General features: G+C 47.3%; 1 protein-coding gene across 1 annotated transcript in view; it reads right to left on the bottom strand.

The window, feature by feature from the left end:
* The window catches only part of Actr3b (actin related protein 3B), a 102663-nt gene that overhangs the window by 36607 nt on the left and 45693 nt on the right, over positions 1–20363 (bottom strand). Inside the window, exons 5-9 of the mRNA XM_051152204.1 lie at positions 10332–10427; positions 8609–8716; positions 3772–3915; positions 1601–1774; positions 928–1020 (exon numbers count right to left, since the gene is read on the bottom strand). Of these exons, the coding sequence (XP_051008161.1) occupies positions 928–1020; positions 1601–1774; positions 3772–3915; positions 8609–8716; positions 10332–10427 (615 nt within the window). The remainder of the gene's footprint in view (positions 1–927; positions 1021–1600; positions 1775–3771; positions 3916–8608; positions 8717–10331; positions 10428–20363) is intronic.

Raw genomic sequence — 20363 nt, 5'->3', positions numbered from 1 at the left:
TAAACTTCGAACCCCTACCCAGATCTAGCCAATAGATAGGACGCTCTTCACAGTTGAGTGGAGAGTGGGGTCTGACTTTCACACGAACTCTGGTGCCCCATATTTGACCACGTCCTCTGGATGGGGACGCCTGGTGGCACTCAGAGTCAGGATAGCAGGCTATGAGCATATACAGGGGGAGGAGGTCCCCCTCAGTCACAGTTAGGGGAGGGGAGTAAGGGGAAAATGGGAGAGAGGGAGGAATGGGAAAATACAAGGGATGGGATAACAATTGAGATGTAATATGAATAAATTAATAAAATATATTTTTAAAAAGAAAAAAAAAAGAATCCAGTTTGCTAGAAAATAAGAAAAGCGAGTTCAAGCCCAGCACAAAGACATGGCCTGAAACCCCAGTGCCAGGAAAGTGGAGACAGGAGAGTCACAAGTTCCCAGCCTAGACCAGCCTGAGGAGGAGGAGGAGGAGGAGGAAGAGGGAGGAGGAGGAAGAGGAAGAAGAAGAGGAGGGAGGAAGAAGAGAGGCTTAAAACTCCCTCGGTTGGCTGTGCCATATCCTCAAATATCCCATACCTCTTCTCTCTGAGTAAAACTCTCATTTACCAGCAGGCACAGTGGCTCATGCCTGTAATCCCAGCACTAGGGAGACAAAAGCAGGCGGATCCTCATGAGTTCAAGGATAGCCTGGTCTACAAAGCCAGCCCAGGACAGTCAGGGCTACACAAAGAAACTGTCTCAAAAACAAAAAACAAAAACAAAAACAAAAACACCAACCAACCAACGAGACAAACAAAAGCATGCCGCTACACTATGAGAACAAGTTCCGGGAGCAGAAGGAAGAGGAATGCAGGTGCGCTTCATGAACTGCTAACAACGACAGGCCTTTAATGTGGGAATGAAATCAGAGCACCTTACCCAAGCAGCTTATACCTTGTACAGCGGCCGACGTACGTCTATGGGGCAGTTCTGTACGACCTCATCAACAACACCCGAGATGGACTCCATAAAGTCTGGATTGGCGAACTAAACGGCATAGAAATATGAAAGAAGCATTACACATTTTTATGAAATAACATTTAACTATTTTCAAGCAACTATTTTAAGATTTCATTTTTAAATTTTAATTGTGTGTATAGGTGTGTGTGTCTGAGTGTGGGTGTGTGCATGTGAGTACAGTGCCCATGGAGATCAGAAGAGGGTATCACATCCCGGGGAGCTGGAGTTGCAGAGAGTTGTGAGCCAGCTCACCAGCTGCCATTCACTGGTTTCAGGTGGACAGTCACAAAGCACTCCCACGGTCATGCAGGGGCCACTGCATACAGCCCTTGAGGTGAGAGACTGTTTTATTACCACAGACCCCTTGAGATCAGTTTCGAATCCATTTTCTTCTATTGCTCTTCAGAGATCTTCCTCATCTCCAGGAGGACAACCCAACTTTAACGGTTAACGCAGGTGAGTGGAAGTAAGGCAAACCAGGTACCCACAGCGTGAAACCGCTGACTGTTTCACACTGGACCCCTTTCCTGAGCACTGCTCCTTATGCACACTGGGGGGCAGCATAGCTCCATGTGCACTGCGCTGGGTACCCACAGAGACATCTTACCTCAGGGTGAAAGAATATTTCCGGTCCCAGGAACCTTTCATAACCAACATCTATAATGAACTTCCTCTGGTTGATCGCATTGATCCCCGTGTACTGTTTGATCCACTTCCGGGGATCCACATCATACTTAGCAAATTCTTTGACAATATCAGGGCAAATGTAACAGTACTTCTCCTGTGTACACACAAAAAGACATGGCCAAGTGTTAATAAGTGCCAGTGCCTCTGCCCTCTAACAAACACACAGAAACCCATACCTTATAGCCCCATCTGAATCACCTCTGCCTACACTGGAACTCTTGTGTGGCCAGACTATCAAGCATGTGTCCTCCTGTCTTTCAGCTTAAACTACACGTGAAGAGGCTAAGTCCGCCCTCTCTGCAACTTGGTTGTACATCTCTACCATGTCAATCCTGACTTTGTTGACATTTGGTCTGAAACAACACCTACCGGTAAAGCATCCCCACCTTGTCTCCATGCAGGCTTTGCTGGGCCTCTCAGGCTCCCTCTGAGATGCCTGCAGCACTGCTGTCCCACGAACCAAGCCTGTCCCACGCTAGAGTACAGTAACTAACCCCTTGTGTGTATGTGCGTGTGTGTGCGCGTGCGTGTGTGCGTGCGTGCGTGCGTGCGTGCGTGCGTGCGTGTGTGTGTGTGTGTGTGTGTTGCTAAGGGAGTGCTCTCTAGCCTCCTGTGAGATGTGTGTGTGTGTGTGTGTGTGTGTGTGTGTGTGTTGCTAAGGGAGTGCTCTCTTGCCTCCTGTGAGATGTCTGCTTGCAGAGAAACCCCCTGGCCCACGGGGTGCCTGAAAATGTACCTTACTGGTCATATTCTAAGTCACTTGATCAACACTGGAGATATACAATCAATAAAACACTTAGATCGCAACGGAGACAATCTAGCTGAAAGTCAGACACTGAGCAACTGAGATAAATAATTAAATGACATGATAGAAGATGGCAGATTCGACAGAATAAACACAGAATCGGGCACGAACACTGGGGTTGGCAACAGACGGCTCCCACTGAAGAAAGGAAAGCAAAGGCTGAAGGGGAAACCCTGGGAATATTTTAGCCTACAAAGAAAGGCTGAGGACAACTTCGCAAACGTCTCCTCAACATGGAAGGGATCAGCTCTTCGTTTTTTGCTTTAGTACTGAGTCCCCCAATCCCCAGAAAGTCCAGGCGTAGGAGGCAGATATGGGTAGCACTCTTTATAGGAACCCTATGCCAAAAGAATTGTTTCCAACTAGCAGCAGCCAGAATTTGGAAATCTTCCTCCTATTCAACCAGCCTCAGGAGATGCTCAGCTGAGAGAAAAACATTAGGGGAGTTAACACTCTGCCCTGCGGCTGGGAACCAGAGCTGTGTGAGAAAGGAGCTATTCAAGGCCGCATGTCACAGCCCACCTCAGATTCAGAGTCTCCAGGTCCAAACAAAATCCTTCCTCCCTTCACTATATAATAACCAGCCTCACACTCTTAGGACTCTCTTGCATTTTAATTTTTTCAAGTGTGTTTTGATTTTGCTAGCTGAGAAGAAAAATTCCTTTAAAAAAAAAAAAAAAAGACTTAGCTGTCGTGCCCACAGCAACACAAAGGTGGGCCAGGTCAAGTAGACACTCTAAATAATGACCAAAGAGCCACTTTTGCTCTTTTGTTACTAAATTCACATTTCCCTGTCACTGCTCTGAGGTCTGGAGGCACGCAGGTGGGTTCTGTTTAAGGACTCTGAGGCTGGCAGGCTTCTGAGGTGTATTCTCAGAGTATGAGGCGGGCAGACGCCACTGGGTCCCTGACAGCTGCTGCTGCGGCTGCTGTGACTGCTGCGACTAGCCTCCTGATTCTAAAAGGAAACATGGAGGGAGATGTGGAAGCAGCGTGCGGCTAATTGAAGGTTTTGTTTAATTAGGCTCCAATTAAGCGATGCTCTACTGCACACGCCGGTTGTGGCTCAACACCAGTTATCAAGCTGCTCTGAGTCGAAGAGTGAACAGAGCCTCAGGTCCCAGCACACTGAGGTCAGTGGTAAAACAACCAAGGCCCACACTCTGGGGGGAGGGGGGAGCGGGGCAGGGAGGAAGCGAGCAGGAGGCGGGGCAATGGCATCGAGGGGAACATTCAGGCACCATTTCTCTCACCCCCAAACCAGCCAGGGTCCCTTCTATTTTTACCTTAATGGCTTTGGCCGTCTCCAGTGACTGCTCAGGAGGGATTCCCACCTCCCTCTCCCTTAGCAGCTGTTGAATGAAATACGTAATATCTCTACCTGCAACTGGGATGTGTTTGATGCAACTTCCGATTACATAGCCTTCTGCCTGGAGAGGAAGAGGAGGCAGGATAGCCAAGTCAGTGGTGTCAGCAACCGCACCCAGAGCTGGGGAGGCCTCGGGGAATTCCCCAGCTCACCTTCCCGGCCACCCCTCTGAGCACCGAGCTAGCATTGAACGGCTCCCCCTCTTGAGGTTCAGTGCCTAAGGTGTTTTTAAAAGACTGCATCTGCAGTTCCATTAATATTTAAAATTCTAAACGACTCCAATAACCTGCACCTCCATAAGCAACTGAAACATTTTCATTAGAAACATGGGGAAAACACACAGCATAGTTCATTTCTACAAGCCACTGCTGCCTGAGAGAACAGCAAACTCAACAGGAAAGGTTTTGTCTATGCACCGTTAGACCAGCTATAAATCTCCTCCTAATTCAAAGTTGGCAACATGCAAAAGTACAGAGGACTTGTGATCCTAAAACAGCCTGGATCCACATCCTGGGTCCATGGACTGCTGACCTCCATCCCCACTGTGGAGCAAATACCCTGAGGGCATTTACAGTGTATTATAAAATAAAATCCTGCGTTTACATGCCAGACACATACTTTATGCCAGATGCTAAGTATTCAAGAAATGGCTCCATCCAACATACTGAAAGTGACTCAAAGGAGCTAACCAGCCCATGCCATCCGAAGACCATTGTGGCTTGGGGTCTGGATTGTCCCTGATGCCTTCCTGAGCTCCTAAAGGCGTGTCTGTGATGGGTCCACTGGAATCCGCAATGACTGCTATCAACTAGCAGGGCTGATGCCAAGAGTCCACAGTCCCCTCACTGACCTTCGGTGGGCATAGACTTGCCACAGAAGCCACAAGCCTGGCTACCCATCCAGCTTGTCTGCAAACATACAGATGGGACAGTGGTTGTCGGGTCTCACACTCTTAGCACTCCATGGCTTCTGTGCCACAGGCCCAAGGCAAAGAGAGGGCAGTGGAACTGTACCACGGCCCCGTGCCGCAGGGGAGCGGTCTCCTCAGCACGGACACAGCCACGCCAAGCTGCAAGGGCACCTACCTCCCCAAGTCTTCCAGGACTTTTCTCTCATGTTCCTAACTTGTAAACAAAAGATTAGGCCTTTCTGCAAAGTGCAAGTATTTGTAAAATATTTTAAGATGGAAATAAGAGGTGTGTACAAGTGATTAAAACATTTACTTCTAATATATGAATTCTTCCCCATCACTTTGTAAGCCAAACGAGCATTCAGAACGGGCTGCAGCACGCCACATACCCACTAGCAGGAAGGGCAACACTATGACACTTTAGCACCACACACCATGGCTTTAGGCAATAATTTTTCATATATTTGACCATAACAAAAAAAAATCATTAATTTAATGTGAAAATATAACTTCAGTATTATTTATACAGGTAGAACACAAACTAGACATAGGATATTCCAATTTAAAGTATGGACGTGTGTGTGTGTGTGTGTGTGTGTGTGTATGTGTGTGTGTGTATGTGTGTGTGTGTGTGTGTGTGTGTGTGTGTGTGTGTGTGTGTGTGTGTGTGTGTGTGTGTGTGTTAACCAACGCTGCGCAGTTTATAATGTGGTTCTCTAGATAGGTTTATAGGTAATTTTGTTCTCTTATTGTTTATTACATTACTCAAATTCTCAAATTAATTTTTGTAAATGGGAAAAGAAACTAAACTAATACACAGTGACAAATTTCAGAAGACCTTTCTCCCTGGGCCTGGGTTCGTTGTGAAATGTTTCCCTTTCCTATCACATTGGCAGCTGGGTGGCCCTGGGCAATGTGAACAAGTGATGGAAGAACAGGCTTCCGCCTCACCCTCCTCTGCAGTATGGAGAAGGTGGAGACCCAACAAGCAGCTCTGGCGCCACAGCACTGGAGCTGAGGCCTGCTGCTCTCCCCAGTGCCACCTCAGAGAGAAGCCTGAAGCCAGAGGAGGTGTGCCTCTTGCAGCAATTCCCAAAAGAGCCAGCATGTGCACCTGCTCTGAAGGGACTCTGCCTCACACTCTGAAGGGACAGGGGTGCACACTTTGAAGGGGCAGGAGTACAAGGGAGACAGAGACTCCAACTGTTGTCCTTCCTCACCAGTAAGCCTTAGATGACTTTAGCCTTTCGGCAGACACAATTACTGAAACGAAACCCTGGCTATCCATTTTCAATGAAAAGAAATGCACCTGTTCTGCTTGGCTTTGGCTTAGTTAGGTGTTGTTGTTGTTGCTGTTGTTGTTGTTGTTGTTGTTGTTTAACTGTTTGTTTGTTTGTGTACACACACGTACATGCAAGTGCCTGTGAAGGCAGAAGATGTTAAACTCTGTGGAGCTGGCTGAGACAGGGTCTCATGCATCCCAGGCTCGCCTTAAGCTCATTAAACAGCCAAGAATGATCTTTAGCTTTTGAACTTCTTGCCTTCACCTGTCAAATGCTAGAATTACAAGATGTGCCAGGCCACTCAGTTTGGGGGTTTGGGTTTTGGTTTTTTGGTTGGTTGGTTAGTTGGTTGGTTTGGTTTAGGTTTTTCGAGACAGGGTTTCTCTGTCCTAGCCTAGGCTGTCCTGGACTTACTTTGTAGACCAGGCTGGCCTTGAACTCACAGAGATCTGCCTGCCTCTGCCTCCCTAGTGCTGAGATTACAGGAGTATGCCACCATATCCAGCCAGTTTGGTTTTTTTTTTTTTTTTTAAATACCCTAATTTGTGTTTTAAATTTAGATTTAGGGGCTGGAGAAATGGCCCAGTGGCTAAGACCATGCACTGCTCTTGCATCAGACTGAATTCTGTCCCCAGCACTGACATCAAGCAGCATACAACCACCCCATAACTCCAGGGGTTCGATGCCTCTTGCTTCTGGGGGCACCTGTGTTCACATGCGCAAACTCATAAAGAGACACATACGTATAGTTAACCTTTTAAAACATTTTTTTCCAAAACTTATTTAAGGGCTGGTAAAATGGCTTAGCAGATAACAGGAGTTTAATCCCTGGAAATCACATAGTAGGGAGGAAAAACTGACCACATGAGTTGTCCTATGACTACTGCATATGATCATGGCAAACACACACACACACACACACACACACACACACACACACACACACATGCGTGCGCAAACACAAACAGGGAGGCACACATGCGCGCGCACACACACACACACACACACACACACACACACACATGCGTGCGCAAACACAAACAGGGAGGCACACATGCGCGCGCACACACACACACACACACACACACACACACACATGCGTGCGCAAACACAAACAGGGAGGCACACATGTGCGCACACACACACACACACACACACACATGCGTGCGCAAACACAAACAGGGAGGCACACATGTGCGCACACACACACACACACACACACACACACGTGCGTGCGTAAACACAAACAGGGAGGCACACATGCGCGCACACACACACACACACACACATGTGCTTTTTCAAAAGCAAAAAAATTCAAATTTAAAAAGAGCTCCATATATGCATATGTGTGTGTGTGTTTATAACTACGGTTAACTTAAATAACTGTGGCTAACGCTGTAACTACGGTTACCAAGGAAACCTGACGGGGGATGATCAGGAATGACTGACTTTCCACTGACACTGGTTAATTTTCAAAAAGGATAATTTTTAAATATTTCCTTTAAATAGTCCCTTGGACCAAACGAAAGACCCAAAAGCCTGCAGAAGTCAGAGCTAGAAGTCGTTTCTCTAACATCGTAAAACCCAGTGGTGGTATTGTAAGGAATCCTGCAAGGCAAAACGTGAGCTCGCTACTCTGTGGTTCTTAAATACACTTAGAGGCAAGAGCAAGTTCTCCAAAGCCCCCAGCTGACCACAGCCCTTCCCTGGGCATGACCCTCGACTCTGACATCCAGAATGGTGTCTAACTGCAGCAGCTCAGAATGATGCGGGTCTGAGTCTGAGTTTTGATGCTGTGACGAGGCACCATGACCGTAGCAACGCTTATAAAGGAAAACATTTAACCAGGGCCAACTTACACTTTAATGGTTTAGTCCATTACTATCATGGTGGGAATCATGGTGGCACACTGGCAGACACGGCGCTGGAGAGATAGCTCAGAGTTCTACATCTGGATCCTCAGGCAGCAGGAAGAGAGAGTGACCCTGGGCCCGGCTTGAGCATCTGAGACCTCAAAGCCCACCCCAGTGACACACTTCCTCCACCAAGGCCACAGCTCCTAACAGTGCCACTCCTTATGGGTCTTTAGGGCCATTTTCATTCAAGCCACTGCAATGAGGTGTGACACTCATGGGAACACAGCAGAAGCCTTGCAAAACCAAGCATGTGACTACAGCATTTGCTCCATATTTCAATACTGTCGAAGACACAAACATGGCTGTCTTTTGAACTCTTTCTCACCTTCCTAGGCTCTCTAAATTCCCACTGCCAAGACTGGGCATGGTGGCACATACTTTTAATCCCAGCACTTGAGAGGCAGAGGCAGATAGATGTCTGTGAGCTCAAGGCCACTCAGGGAGACCCTGTTTCAAAATAAAAAAGGAAAGGACAGGAAAGGGAGGAGAGAAGGAAGAAAGATTCCACCGCCATTTTTAGTACATCACATAAACAGCGGCATTTTAATTAGAGAGGGTTGGGTTTTGTTTTGCCTTTTTCATTTCTTCTCTCTCCTCGACTCAGGCGTTACGCCTCAGAGAGTAAAATACGAACCCTGTGCTTACCACTGGGATAACATGGGTGACGCCATCTCCACTGTCTATGACTATCCCCGTCAGTGTGCGTTCACCAACTTGCCGGGATGTCCAAGAGGCCGCCAGAGCCAGCACTGCCTGGAGAGAGACATTGAAGAGCCGCTGACAAGAGACAGCACCCAGGAGCATCAGAAGCCATCACTTGGCTGGTCTCAGATTCTGCAGTGAGCTCTTTCACTTAAGAAGTCTGAGAAACTCCTCTTTCCCTACCTCACATCTCCCAGATCACAATTCTTAGACACGCAGACAATTGGCACCCCAGTTTTTCTTTCAAATGAGGGAGACAAGCTTTCAACAAAAAACATAGAAAGTTTTACAAACAAAAACCAATGAAATGGAATCCCACTGCTAAATCACAGATTTAACTTCTATTCTACTGATGTTCCAAGTGCAACTCAGTCACTGCAAGGTAATACACGTGGGGGAGGGGGTGGTTGTTGGTTGCTCGGTTGGCTGGTTGGTTGGTTCGTTGGTTGGTTGGTTGGTTGGTTGGTTGGTTGGTTGGTCGGTCTGTTTGGGAGTTTGTTTGTAGTTGGAGGAGGGTCTCATGTAACCCAGGCTGGTTTCAAACTTGTCGTGTGGCCAAGGATGGCCTTGAACTCCTGACCTTCCTGCCACCAGCTCCACAGTAGTGGGAATTCCGATGTGCACCACCATACCCAGTCCACACCGCGCTTGGGATGGATCCCAGGGTTTGTACTGGGCAAGCACTCTACCAAGTGAGTCCAGCTGCAGCCACATGGAACTCTTCTCCAACAGATGTGAGGCCTCCCATCCAGACACTCTAACCTGCTAGATGCGAGATAGTGGTTCTCAGCCAGAGGCAACTGTGCTCATCACAAAACGTCTGGCCCTTCTGCTGCTACTGCTCATGGTGATAATTATCAGAGGAGAGGAGCGAGGGGTGGCTGCTGCTGCACACCTGCAATGCACAGGACACCCTACAGCAGGCAGCAGTCCCACCCAAACCCAGGCCACGGTGGAGTACAGGAACTTAAACTGTTACAAAGCATATGGGTAAAATTGGCATACAGACCATATTAAGAACTGTTAGTCTAGGTGGTGCATGCCTGTAATCCCAGCACTCAGGGAGGGAGAGGCAGGCATATTTTTGTGAGTTCGAGGCCAGCCTGGTCTATAGAATGAGTTCCAGGGCTACACAGAGAAACTTCGTCTCAAGAACAAAAACAAACAAACAAAAGAATTAACAGATTTCTCCGGTGGGAATGGCTGGAGCCTTTACTGTGTTAACAGTACGCATGCAGCACCCCCAAAATGCATTTCCCCACAGAACTCTTCGTTCTCAGGAGGAAGTAATATTATGTAGGAAATTTTGGAGAAAGGTCTCCAGAATTCTCAGTTACTCCTCAAAACTCCAACCACCCAAAGCTATAAATAATAAGTAAATAAACAGACAAACAAACAAAGCACATCTGCATGTGTAACTTGTTATCCAAATAAAAACTGCACAGGAACCCTGCTGAGGCAGACCGGTGCACATCAGTAGGGTTGTTGAAGTGTAATCAATTATGGACTGGATTCTTGGCAGCGCTGTGATTCAGACCTGAACATCCTGGTGATCAGGGTGCACAAAAAAAGCAGAGAGGGGTTCCTATCCCAGGCTGAGCACAAAGGACCTTGGGATTTCTGCTTCTCACATGGTCAGAATCACAGAGAAGAAACCGGTTTTTACCTGCACTGCAATGTAGAGTCCTGGTACATTAAATGATTCAAACATGATTTCGGCAAGGTACTCTCTGTTCTCTGGTGTGTTCAGTGGCGGTTCTGTCTGTAAGAAAAGATTAGAATCAGTATCCTCTCAAATTTCTTTCTTTCTTTCTTTTTTTTTTTTTTTTTTTGTTTGTTTGTTTGTTTGTTCGTTTTCGAGACAGGGGTTCTCTGTGTAGCCTTGTCTGTCCTGGACTCACTTTGTAGACCAGGCTGGCCTCGTACTCACAGCAATCTGCCTGCCTCTGCCTCCCAAGTGCTGGGATTAAAGGTGTGCGCCACCACCACCTGGCTCCTCAAATTTCATGTAACTGCATCAGAACTAGGAAAAGGCCAATCTAAAGGAAGGCTGCCCAGGGTATTACAGAACCCCACCCTCGCCCCCGCCCTTGCCCCCGCAATTGCAAAGACAGGGTTCACTGAAGGTGACTAGTTACAGGTGTCTTAACTGTGGGCCTTAAAGACTTTGATGAGGCACAGTGAAGACCTCTGTGAGGCCTCTGCTCTCAGGACTCACCCAGAATTCAAAGCTCGCTCACTACCTACATTAAACCTAACACCCTGAAACTGAGAACCCCAATGCAGGATGCCAAAGGCAGCGGAACACAGCCAAGACTCATGACAACAGGCCCAGTGCCTAGACCAGACATGGCTGAGCTCTCCAAAGAAAAGGCAGAGGGCAAGCTGCTGCCTAAAGCATCACGTGTCCCTCGAAGCTGCAATGGCAGGCTCAGCCCACCATACTCCAGGATGGCCGTCATGACACCAAGGCACCGACCTCCTGGGCCTACCACCCTCACACAAGCACTGAAAGCAAGTAGTAATATTGTATAAAAAATGCTAAGAGAAAGAGAAAGACAAAGTGAGCGAAACACAGATGGAGCCGGAAACCACATACACAGGAGAACGAGCCTAAGAAGCTCCAAATCTGAAACTCTGGGTACCAACCTGATGTCACAGTGATCTTACATGACAGGTTATGAGTCAACACACAGACATGCTGAAAACACTGCATAAAATCATCCTCATGCTGTGTGTACGGATCTTTATGAAACATAAATACATTTAGCATTTAGACCTCAGCCCTGACCCTGTGCCATTTCATTATGTATGTTCAAATATTCCAAACTCCAAAGCCTGCAAGCCTCTGCTTCACGCATTTGAGTAAGAGTTAATGAGTGTGCATCTAGGATGACATAAAGACAGCAGATGAAAAGCCTGGAAGAGACTCTCCATAAGTTAACACCCTTTAAAACAGTAACTATTATCAAATAGGATAACATGACCAGACAACAGAAAAAAATCGAAAGAGGGCGCTGTATTTTTACAAAGCAATAAAGATCTACATCTTACATTGACATAAACTGCAAAAACGGATGAAAGTGTTCTAGAGCTTTTGGCAAAAAGTCCACATTACCCTCTACAATGGACTCAATTGTGCTTCCCACAAAATGCACAAAGTAAAACTCACAAGTCTCCCCTCTCTCCTTCCTCTCTTCCTTTCTCTCCTACTGTCTGCCTCTCTCCCTTCTTCCTTACACACAGCACAGAAAAGAGGCCAAGTACAGAAAGAAGGTAGCATCTTAAGCCAGGAAGAGGCCGTGGCCAGGGACCTTGCCCAATGGTACCACACTAGCCTTGAACCTGTTGTTTAAGCCGCTTTGTCTATGGCGCTCTGTCAAGACAGCAGAGCTCACCACTAAGGCTTCAAGCAGGAAAATAAAGCCTCTGGCCTCAATGTGGCCACTTTAACTCTGTGACACACAGGGCCATACTTACAAGTCACCACGGCAGGAAGGGACAGCCGAATAATTTGGCATCTGGCCACAATGTCAAACCAGCATTTTGCAAAACCAAAACACCTTTAACTGTGGATAAACTCAGAAAACTAACATCAATGCTGAGAAAGCGTCTCATATGCTGCCCAGGGTGAAGTGAGTGCTATACTGTACACAGTCACAATACTGTTGCTACTCTAGACCCCAAAATTAAACTCTAATTATCTTTAATAAAGAATGCTCAGACAAAGCCTCCTCACTGAGGACTAGCTTTCCTAGTGTACGGTGGTATGCAAGCTGCCAAAGGAGGCTAACAATTCAGAGCGCGCCCATTAAGCGCAACAGTGACAAACCCCGCAAGACAGTCCTAACCAGTGGGACTCGGCCTTGTTGGTAGCCAACAGCTCTCTCATTGAGCCTAAGGCCTTCTCAACAGCCTGGTCCTGAACACCTAGCCGGCCTGCTGGGGCTAGAGAGGCCATGGGTCTTAGAGGACAACCTGTTAATGCCACTTTACTAGACCAGAGTAACCCCCAACTGCAGTCTAAATACTCTTCTTATGCCCATAGGTAAGCGTCGATCTCATCTGTGCTGGCTTATGTCTATTTGGCTTATGTCTTATGTCAGTTTGATACACAAACTAGAGGTATCTGAGGGGAACGGACCTTAATTGAGAAGTAGCCTTCATAACACCCAGCTGTAGGGCATCTTCTATGTTAGTTATAGATGGGGGGCGGGGTCCAGCCATGGTGGGTGGTGCCATCTCTGGGCTGGTGGTCCTGGATTCTTTAAGAAGCAGGCTGAGCAAGCCTTGGGGAGCAAGCAAGTAAGCTGTACCCTTCCATGGCCTCTGCATCAGTTCCTGCCTCCAGGTTCCTTCCCTGTGTGAGTTCCTGTCCTGAGTTCCCTCAGTGATGGACTGTGATATGGACGTGTAAGCTGAATAAACACTTTCCTCCCCAACTTGCTTTTTGGTCATGGTGTTTTGTCACAGCAATAGAAACCCTGACTAAGACATCATCCCTTTATCATCAGAAGCTTGCCCTGTGCAGGAGACAGAGACCATGACAGAAAACCAGAGCTGGTCAAAATACAGCAGATAACAGATCACGAGGTGCCGGCTGCAATTAAACACACCTGCAACCTAAGGCTCAGGGAATGTGGAAGAGGAGGAGATAGGACGCGACTCTAAGGCAGGAAGTCGGCCTTGGAATTGCAAAACAAGCTCCTAGAAATGACAGGAAATCTTTTCAGCCACGATGCTGAACCGGTGTGGCTGCCTAAGCAAAACTGACACCACCGATAAACACGCAGCTGCAGAAGGGGGACGTCTCGCCGAGGCCCCACCCCGCACAGGCAACTAACCACTGCACTAACCACTGCGGAGGGAGACCGAATCAGCTGTCCCCAGGATGAGTCCTCGAAGTGGCTGTACAATCCCGCGTGGCCTGCCCTAAAATCATGTGCTTACGAGCAGCACCAGATGGACTCAGAAGGTTACATTTACATATCCATGTTTATATATGTAATATAACAGTAATGATAACGAAGCAATGAATTTGAGAGCAAATGAGAGCCATAGTGCAAGGATTGGAGCAAGAGAGCACAAGAGGGATGGAGGGAGGAGAAGAGAGAGGGAAAAGGTCTATTTCAATTAAAAAGGTCTAACTAGTGAGAAGAGAATTGCCCTATACATAGAACACGGTCCATAGAGCTGTGCACAGTGACACACGCCTTTTATCCCAGCACTCAGGAGCAGAGGCAGATAGATTTAAGTTTGAGGACAGCCTGGTCTACACAGGGAGTTCCAGGTGAGCCAGAGCTATATAGTGAGGCCCTGTCTCAAACAAACAAGCAAGCAAACACCCAGCCTGTATACCTGTATCCACAAGGATTATACTGTTCCGTAAAAAGCAGAAGTCAATGTCTGAATACAGAAGGAGAACAAAACAGATAGGAACCGGCTGCAGGATGTGCAATCATACAGCCGTTATGACAATGACCACGGGAGCTGGCGGTTTGAGTGTGAGAAATGTCTCCCATAGGCTCATGTATTTGACCACTTGGACCCCGCAGGTGATGCTTCTGGCTTTTAGGAGATGTGGCCTTGCTGAAGGAAATACGTCACTGGGAGTGGGACTTGTGATTTTTATAGCCTCACCCTAACTTCCTGTTCGCCCTCTCTGCTTGGAGTCTGTGTAACTAAAGACGTGACTTCTCAGCTTCCTGCAGCTGTCACTATGCCTGACACTTGCTGCCATGCCACCCTCCGCCCCCAGCCCCAGCCACCATAGACTCTTTGGAACCTTAAGACAAAATAAAGTCTCTTCCTCAAGTTGCCTTTGGTCACAGTGGTTTATCACAGCAACAGAAAAGTAACTAATATAGAAAATGAAAATAAAATGGAGCAAGGGCCGCCAAGATGGCTCAGCGTATGAAGGTGCTTGCCACCAAGCCTGACAACCTGAGTTCGATCCCCAGGTCCCACATGGAAGAAAGAGGGACCTGACTCCTGCAGGTTGTCTTCTGACCTCCACATGAGCACACACATAGTGCTCATACACACAAAGGCAAAACCGAATAAATACACACGCAAAAAAATGGAGTGCAATCCTGCATATGAAGTATAAAACCATGGGTTAAAAGACTAAGTGAAAATCTACTAAAGCGTTAACAATCGCTGCGTTCATGTGATGGGACTGAGAAAGGCCCAGACATCACTTCCAAACACCGATGCCTCCCTTCGTCTCTACCGTAACAAGGGCAGAAGCTTACACACCTGGGTGCGGCTCTGGGCCAGGCCCACACAAACCCCCTCACATAGCAATGCAAGACCCTTAGCCACAGAACAAGCAGTGACAGAAGCGAGCCCACCACAGAGCTGGAGCAGACTCAGCATGGCCGGGACGTGCAACTCTCAAGATGGAGAGAACGCAGCAGAAGGCAGGAGCCAGCTGGAGCCGCTGCTGCAGACCTGTGAATTGCCTCACACTCACAGACTTATCAGCACTGTGTGGTCACTTCTCATTGGTCACTGGTTGGTATTGCAAAGGGCAACGGGCCCAGACAAAAAGCATGTTCCAGACTTCCTTGTGGGCGAGGATGACTAAGCAAGCCAAAGAGATGAAAAGCTGATACCAAATATTAAGGCCCTTTCACCCTTCACTTCCTTCAGAATAAGGATATGCCTGAAGCTACAGTAACCAACTTTGGAATTGTCAGCATCCTTACCAGGGAAGCCGAACAGCCAACACACTAGAGAAGAGAGATCCCCCGTGACACCAGAGAGTTGCCATGCCCAGCAGCAACTGCCTGCCACAGACTGATTTTATCAAGAAGATGAAAAGCCGTGACTTGATTGAACTACTTACTACTTTAGACTCCTCTCGCTGGCTACCAGTCACAATTGACCATCTTTGAAGGATTAAACTCTCTACTTCTGCTTCAGGAGATATTTGCTATGTAGTCAGGTTCTCTTGGCTCTGGGATGAAGTCAGTATCCCTAAGCCTACATCCTCACAGCCCATGTCCTGCTTGGCCTTCCACGTCTTCCATGTCCATCACCAAAGGCACAAATAAAACATTCCCAAACCATTACACAAGATCAAAGTTTTCTTATTGTCTTAATTTCGAAGCATATGATTAGAACATCACATGAGAGCAAATTACATGGGATTATAAGTCACAGCGATAGTAAAACTATCAGCTGGGGCTGATACAAAATGAGCAACTAATGAGGATTGTGAAAAATAACCTGTATTTCTGCATGAATTAGAAAACTGAACACACGTACCTAGAATATTTGGTATATGTGTGCTCATGAGCACAGGCACACAAGTGTCACACACACCAGTGGAGGTCAGAGGATCACTTTTGAGGATCATGGATCTTCTCTCACTGTGGTTTCTGGGAACCGAACTCAGGTCATCAAACTTGCACAGAGTGTACTTTTCTCTACTGAGCCACCTCAACTGCCCACAAAACAATTTTTAAAATATAAACACTTGAGCTGAGAGTGGTGGCCACATGCCTCTGATCCCAGCACTTTGGGAGGCAGAGGCAGGCGGATCTCTGTGAGTTCAAGGCCAACCTGGTCTATAAAGCATGTCTAGGACTGTTACACAGAGAAACCTTGTTTCAAAAAACAAAAACAAACAAGTGTGTGTGTGTGTGTGTGTGTGTGTGTGTGTGTGTGTGTACACTCTCAATGAAAAGAGCAGGAGAGGAGATGACAACTTGAACTTGGAGGCAGGTGGAGCAGCACAGCTTGAGTGGCCCCATATAGCCCATCTCTGTGCTGGATAGTGGCCACTGAACTGGGCGGTGGGGGGATAGGCGGGGCTTGCCTAAACCACCATCAGGGTGCTGTCTAGTTTTATGTCAACTTGACACAAGCTAGGATTATCGGAAAGGAGGGAACCTCCGTGGGGGAGGAGGGACCTGCCTATTGCTGCCCTGGGTTCTCTAAGAAAGTGGGCTGATGAACTAGCCGTCTTCTGTAGCCAGCAAGGCCTCAAGCGGAGGAACTGGGACACCAACCCAGCCACAAAACCTTCAACCTATAGTTTGTCCTGCCTGCAGAGTGTTCTGGGGGTCAGAACCTAACAGAATTGTCATCAGAGCAGAGAGGCTTCATTCAGCGTCCATCTGGACTCCATCTGATGGAAACAGATGCAGAGTTCCACAGCTGAACATTAGGTGGAAGAACCAGAGGGGTCAGGGGCACACCAGGAACACACAGTTGACAAAACTCACTGACAGGGACTCATGAGGGCTTCTCAGAGATCAGGGAGCCTGTATGGCTCTGCCCTAGGTCCTCGCGTATATTATGGCTAAGTGGTTTGGTGTTCTCGTGGAAATCCGAAAAGTGACAGGGGAAGGGGGGGTGGAACTGTTGCTGACTCTTGCCTACTTGTGGGTCCCTTCTCCCCCTACTGGATTACCTCTCCCAGCCTTGATGTAATGATATGTGCCTGGGATTATAGTAGTTTGTGATGCCATGTTTGGTTGATGTCCCTGGGAGGCCTGCTCTTTTCTGAGGGGAGGAGGTGGTGGGATGAATCTGGGGGAGAGAAAAGAAAGGAAAAGACTGGGGAGAAGGGAGGGAGGAAAGGGATGGGAAACTGCAGACAGGGTGTAATGTACGAGGAAAGAATTTTTTTTTTTAATTTAAGAAAGAAAAGAAAGCAGGCTGAGCAAGCCAGTAAGCAGCACCCTCCATGGCTTCTGCATCAGCTCCTGCCTCCAGGTTCCTGCCCCGTGTGAGTTCCTGCCCTGACTTCCTCAATGATGAACAGTGCTATAGAAGTGGAAGCTGACTAAACTCTTTCCTTTCCAACTTGCTTCTTGGTCATGGTGTTTCATCACAGCAATGGAAACCCTGCCTAAGACCACTAACAATTCAAGGAATTCCAGGTTGTGACATAGATGTGAAACTAGCATAGTAACATCAATTTCTTAGTTTGCTAACGAAACACCTAATAGGAGGAGGAGGAAGGGGAAGAAGAAGAAGAAAGAGGAAGAAGAAGAAGAAAAGGAAGAGGAAGAGGAGGAGGAGGAGGAGGAGGAGGAGGAAGAGGAAGAAGAAGAAGAAGAAGAAGAAGAAGAAGGAGAAGGAGAAGGAGAAGGAGAAGGAGAAGGAGAAGGAGAAGGAGAAGGAGGAGAAGGAGAAGGAGAAGGAGAAGAAGAAGAAGAAGAAGCAGTAGCAGTAGCAGTGGGTGTGATGGCACGTGTCTGTAATCCTAGAACTGGGAACATGGAGACAGGTGGATGGATCCTTTGAGCTTGATGGCCAAGCCTGGGCTACTTGGTAAGTTTCAGAGCAGTAAGAGAATATGTCACTCATACACACACACACACACACACACACACACACACACAGGTGGACAACACCTAGAAAACAATACCAATGGCTGCACAAGCATACACACAGAATCAAAGCCTATCATACTGGCCTCTCCACTCTCCAAATCACCAGCCTGCTCACACAGCTCACCTCACACCACCACACCACGGTCCCACATCGCCTTTCTTCCTGCTCCATCTCATGAGCCCTTTAGTCACACTAGTTAGTTCCTTAAGGTCACTATGGTGTCTCACTACTGCTGGTCTTGCTTGTTCTTGTGTGAGTTGTATTCACAATGTCTGAAAGAGCTCTTCTGAAGTTACAACTTAATTTCCACTCAAGACCACTGTGACCAAGCCAGTCACACATGACTGTGATCCCAGCTGCTTGTGAGGCTAAGGCAGGAGGATCACAGTTTTAAGGCCTGACAAGGTTTCAGAGAGTTCAAGCCCAACCTTAGCAACTTTAGACCCTGCATCAAAATGAGGGGAAAAGCAGGCACTCACATAAAAGGTCTGGACAGAAGCATCCACACGTCTTGCTGGATAGCCATACAGCCAGAATGGAAAGACAAGCTGACCCTGTCTCCAAAAAAAAAGGTGGAGAGCCAACAAAATGGCTCAGCACTTGCCACAAAGACTAAAACCCTGAGATTTTAGGATCTACACAGTAGAAAAAGAGAACCAACTCCAGTAAGCTGTTCCCTGACCTACACACACACATGATACCTAAGTGTGATTTTTTTTTAACTATAAAAATGAGGAAGAGGGGCTAGAAAGTTCTTAGCAGTTAAGATCTTACAGAGGACCAACGTTTGGTTCCCAGCACACTCGTCTAGCAGCTCATAATGCCTATAGCCCTAGCTCCAAGGGATTCAAGACCCTCTTCTGGCCTCTGTGGGCACCTACACATATATGGTATACACACACACACACAAACACACACACACACACACACCTACACATAAGAACATACACCTGGCTAGCTGAGGTGGCGCATGCCTGTAATCCCAGCACTCGGGGAGGCAGAGGCAGGCAGATCTCTGTGACTTCAAGGCCAGCCTGGTCTACAAATCGAGACCAGGACAGCCAGGGCTACACAGAGAAACCCCGGTCTCAAAAAGAGAACCCCTCAAAAAAATAACATACACATGAATGAAACAGGAAATTCCCTCAGTTTGTTATTGTGCTAACAAACTGACTTACAGAATCCAAAGTGTGACGTGTGCAACACAATATTTTTTAATATTTTATATTGTAATAATAAATAAATTTGAATATTTTTGAAAATTCACCTGAAGTGCCCATTTTTAGTAAATGGGCTTTTTTAGGTTCACAAAAAGCACTATCTCCTATTTCTCCTGGCAAATGATTATTTTATACACACACACACACACACACACACATATACCAGATGAACCAAGAAAAGGTGTAAATGTGAGAGAAAGGGGAGGGAGAGAGGGGGAGATGGCTTTTTGGTTTTTTGGGGGGAAGGGGTGGGGGGTTGTTGTTGCTGTTGTTGCTGCTGCTGCTGCTGCTGCTGCTGCTGCTGCTGCTGCTTCTGCTGTTGTTGTTTTCAGGAAACAAGTCCCTGCACTTGCTCCGAAGGCCTCAGATTAGATGCCCAGTAGGCAGAGGCAGAGGTCCTGGCACAGGAAGCTGAAGCAGACAGAAAGAAGCAGCTGGGCACAGTACCTGGCCCTAAAACCCTACCCAACAGGTAGTCAGCGATAGCCAGAGCAGGGAAAGTGCCAACCCTGGCATGTGGTATCTGAGACATGTTTTGGCCACACAGACAGAGGAGCTCACACACTGTCAGTTTCCTGGCTTCGTTTATTTAATACGACCACTGTGTGTGTTCGGGGGAGGGGGCACTGAGGCCTGTAAAGCACAGAAGTCACACACTTGATGCTCCGAATTTGGAAATACACCCGAGGAAGAGGTCAGAGCACCTTCAAAGATTCTCCTTGATAGACATTAAATATATAGACTCCATAACTATTGGCTTGGTAGTTACCACCTTCTAAACCAGACTATTCTAAAGAGCACATGTAATGAAACATTAGAGAGACTTATAATCAGGAATGGAGCCATCTGACAATATACTTGCATAGAGAAATCCAAAGCTAATTCATGTAAGTTGTATTATGCAGCTTATGTTGTATAAGTTGCTATTTATGAAGCAAGCATGTCATACATTAGAGTACTTTTAATGTCAGAAAACTATTCCACGGAAGGAGGCCTTCTGCTGAACAGGACAGCCAGATCTCGCAGATCCCAAGAGGTGCTTCTTCTCGTTTCTCTATGCTGTTGTCCCCGAGGCAATACTTAAGTACCATAATCAAAGGTCATAACTCAGCACAGTTCCCTCTTAC

The sequence above is a fragment of the Acomys russatus genome, chromosome 10 (assembly GCF_903995435.1).
Source record: "Acomys russatus chromosome 10, mAcoRus1.1, whole genome shotgun sequence".
NCBI lineage: Eukaryota > Metazoa > Chordata > Mammalia > Rodentia > Muridae > Acomys > Acomys russatus.
The sequence above is the reverse complement of the archived record's forward strand: the minus strand, read 5'-3'. Positions and strand labels throughout refer to the sequence as shown.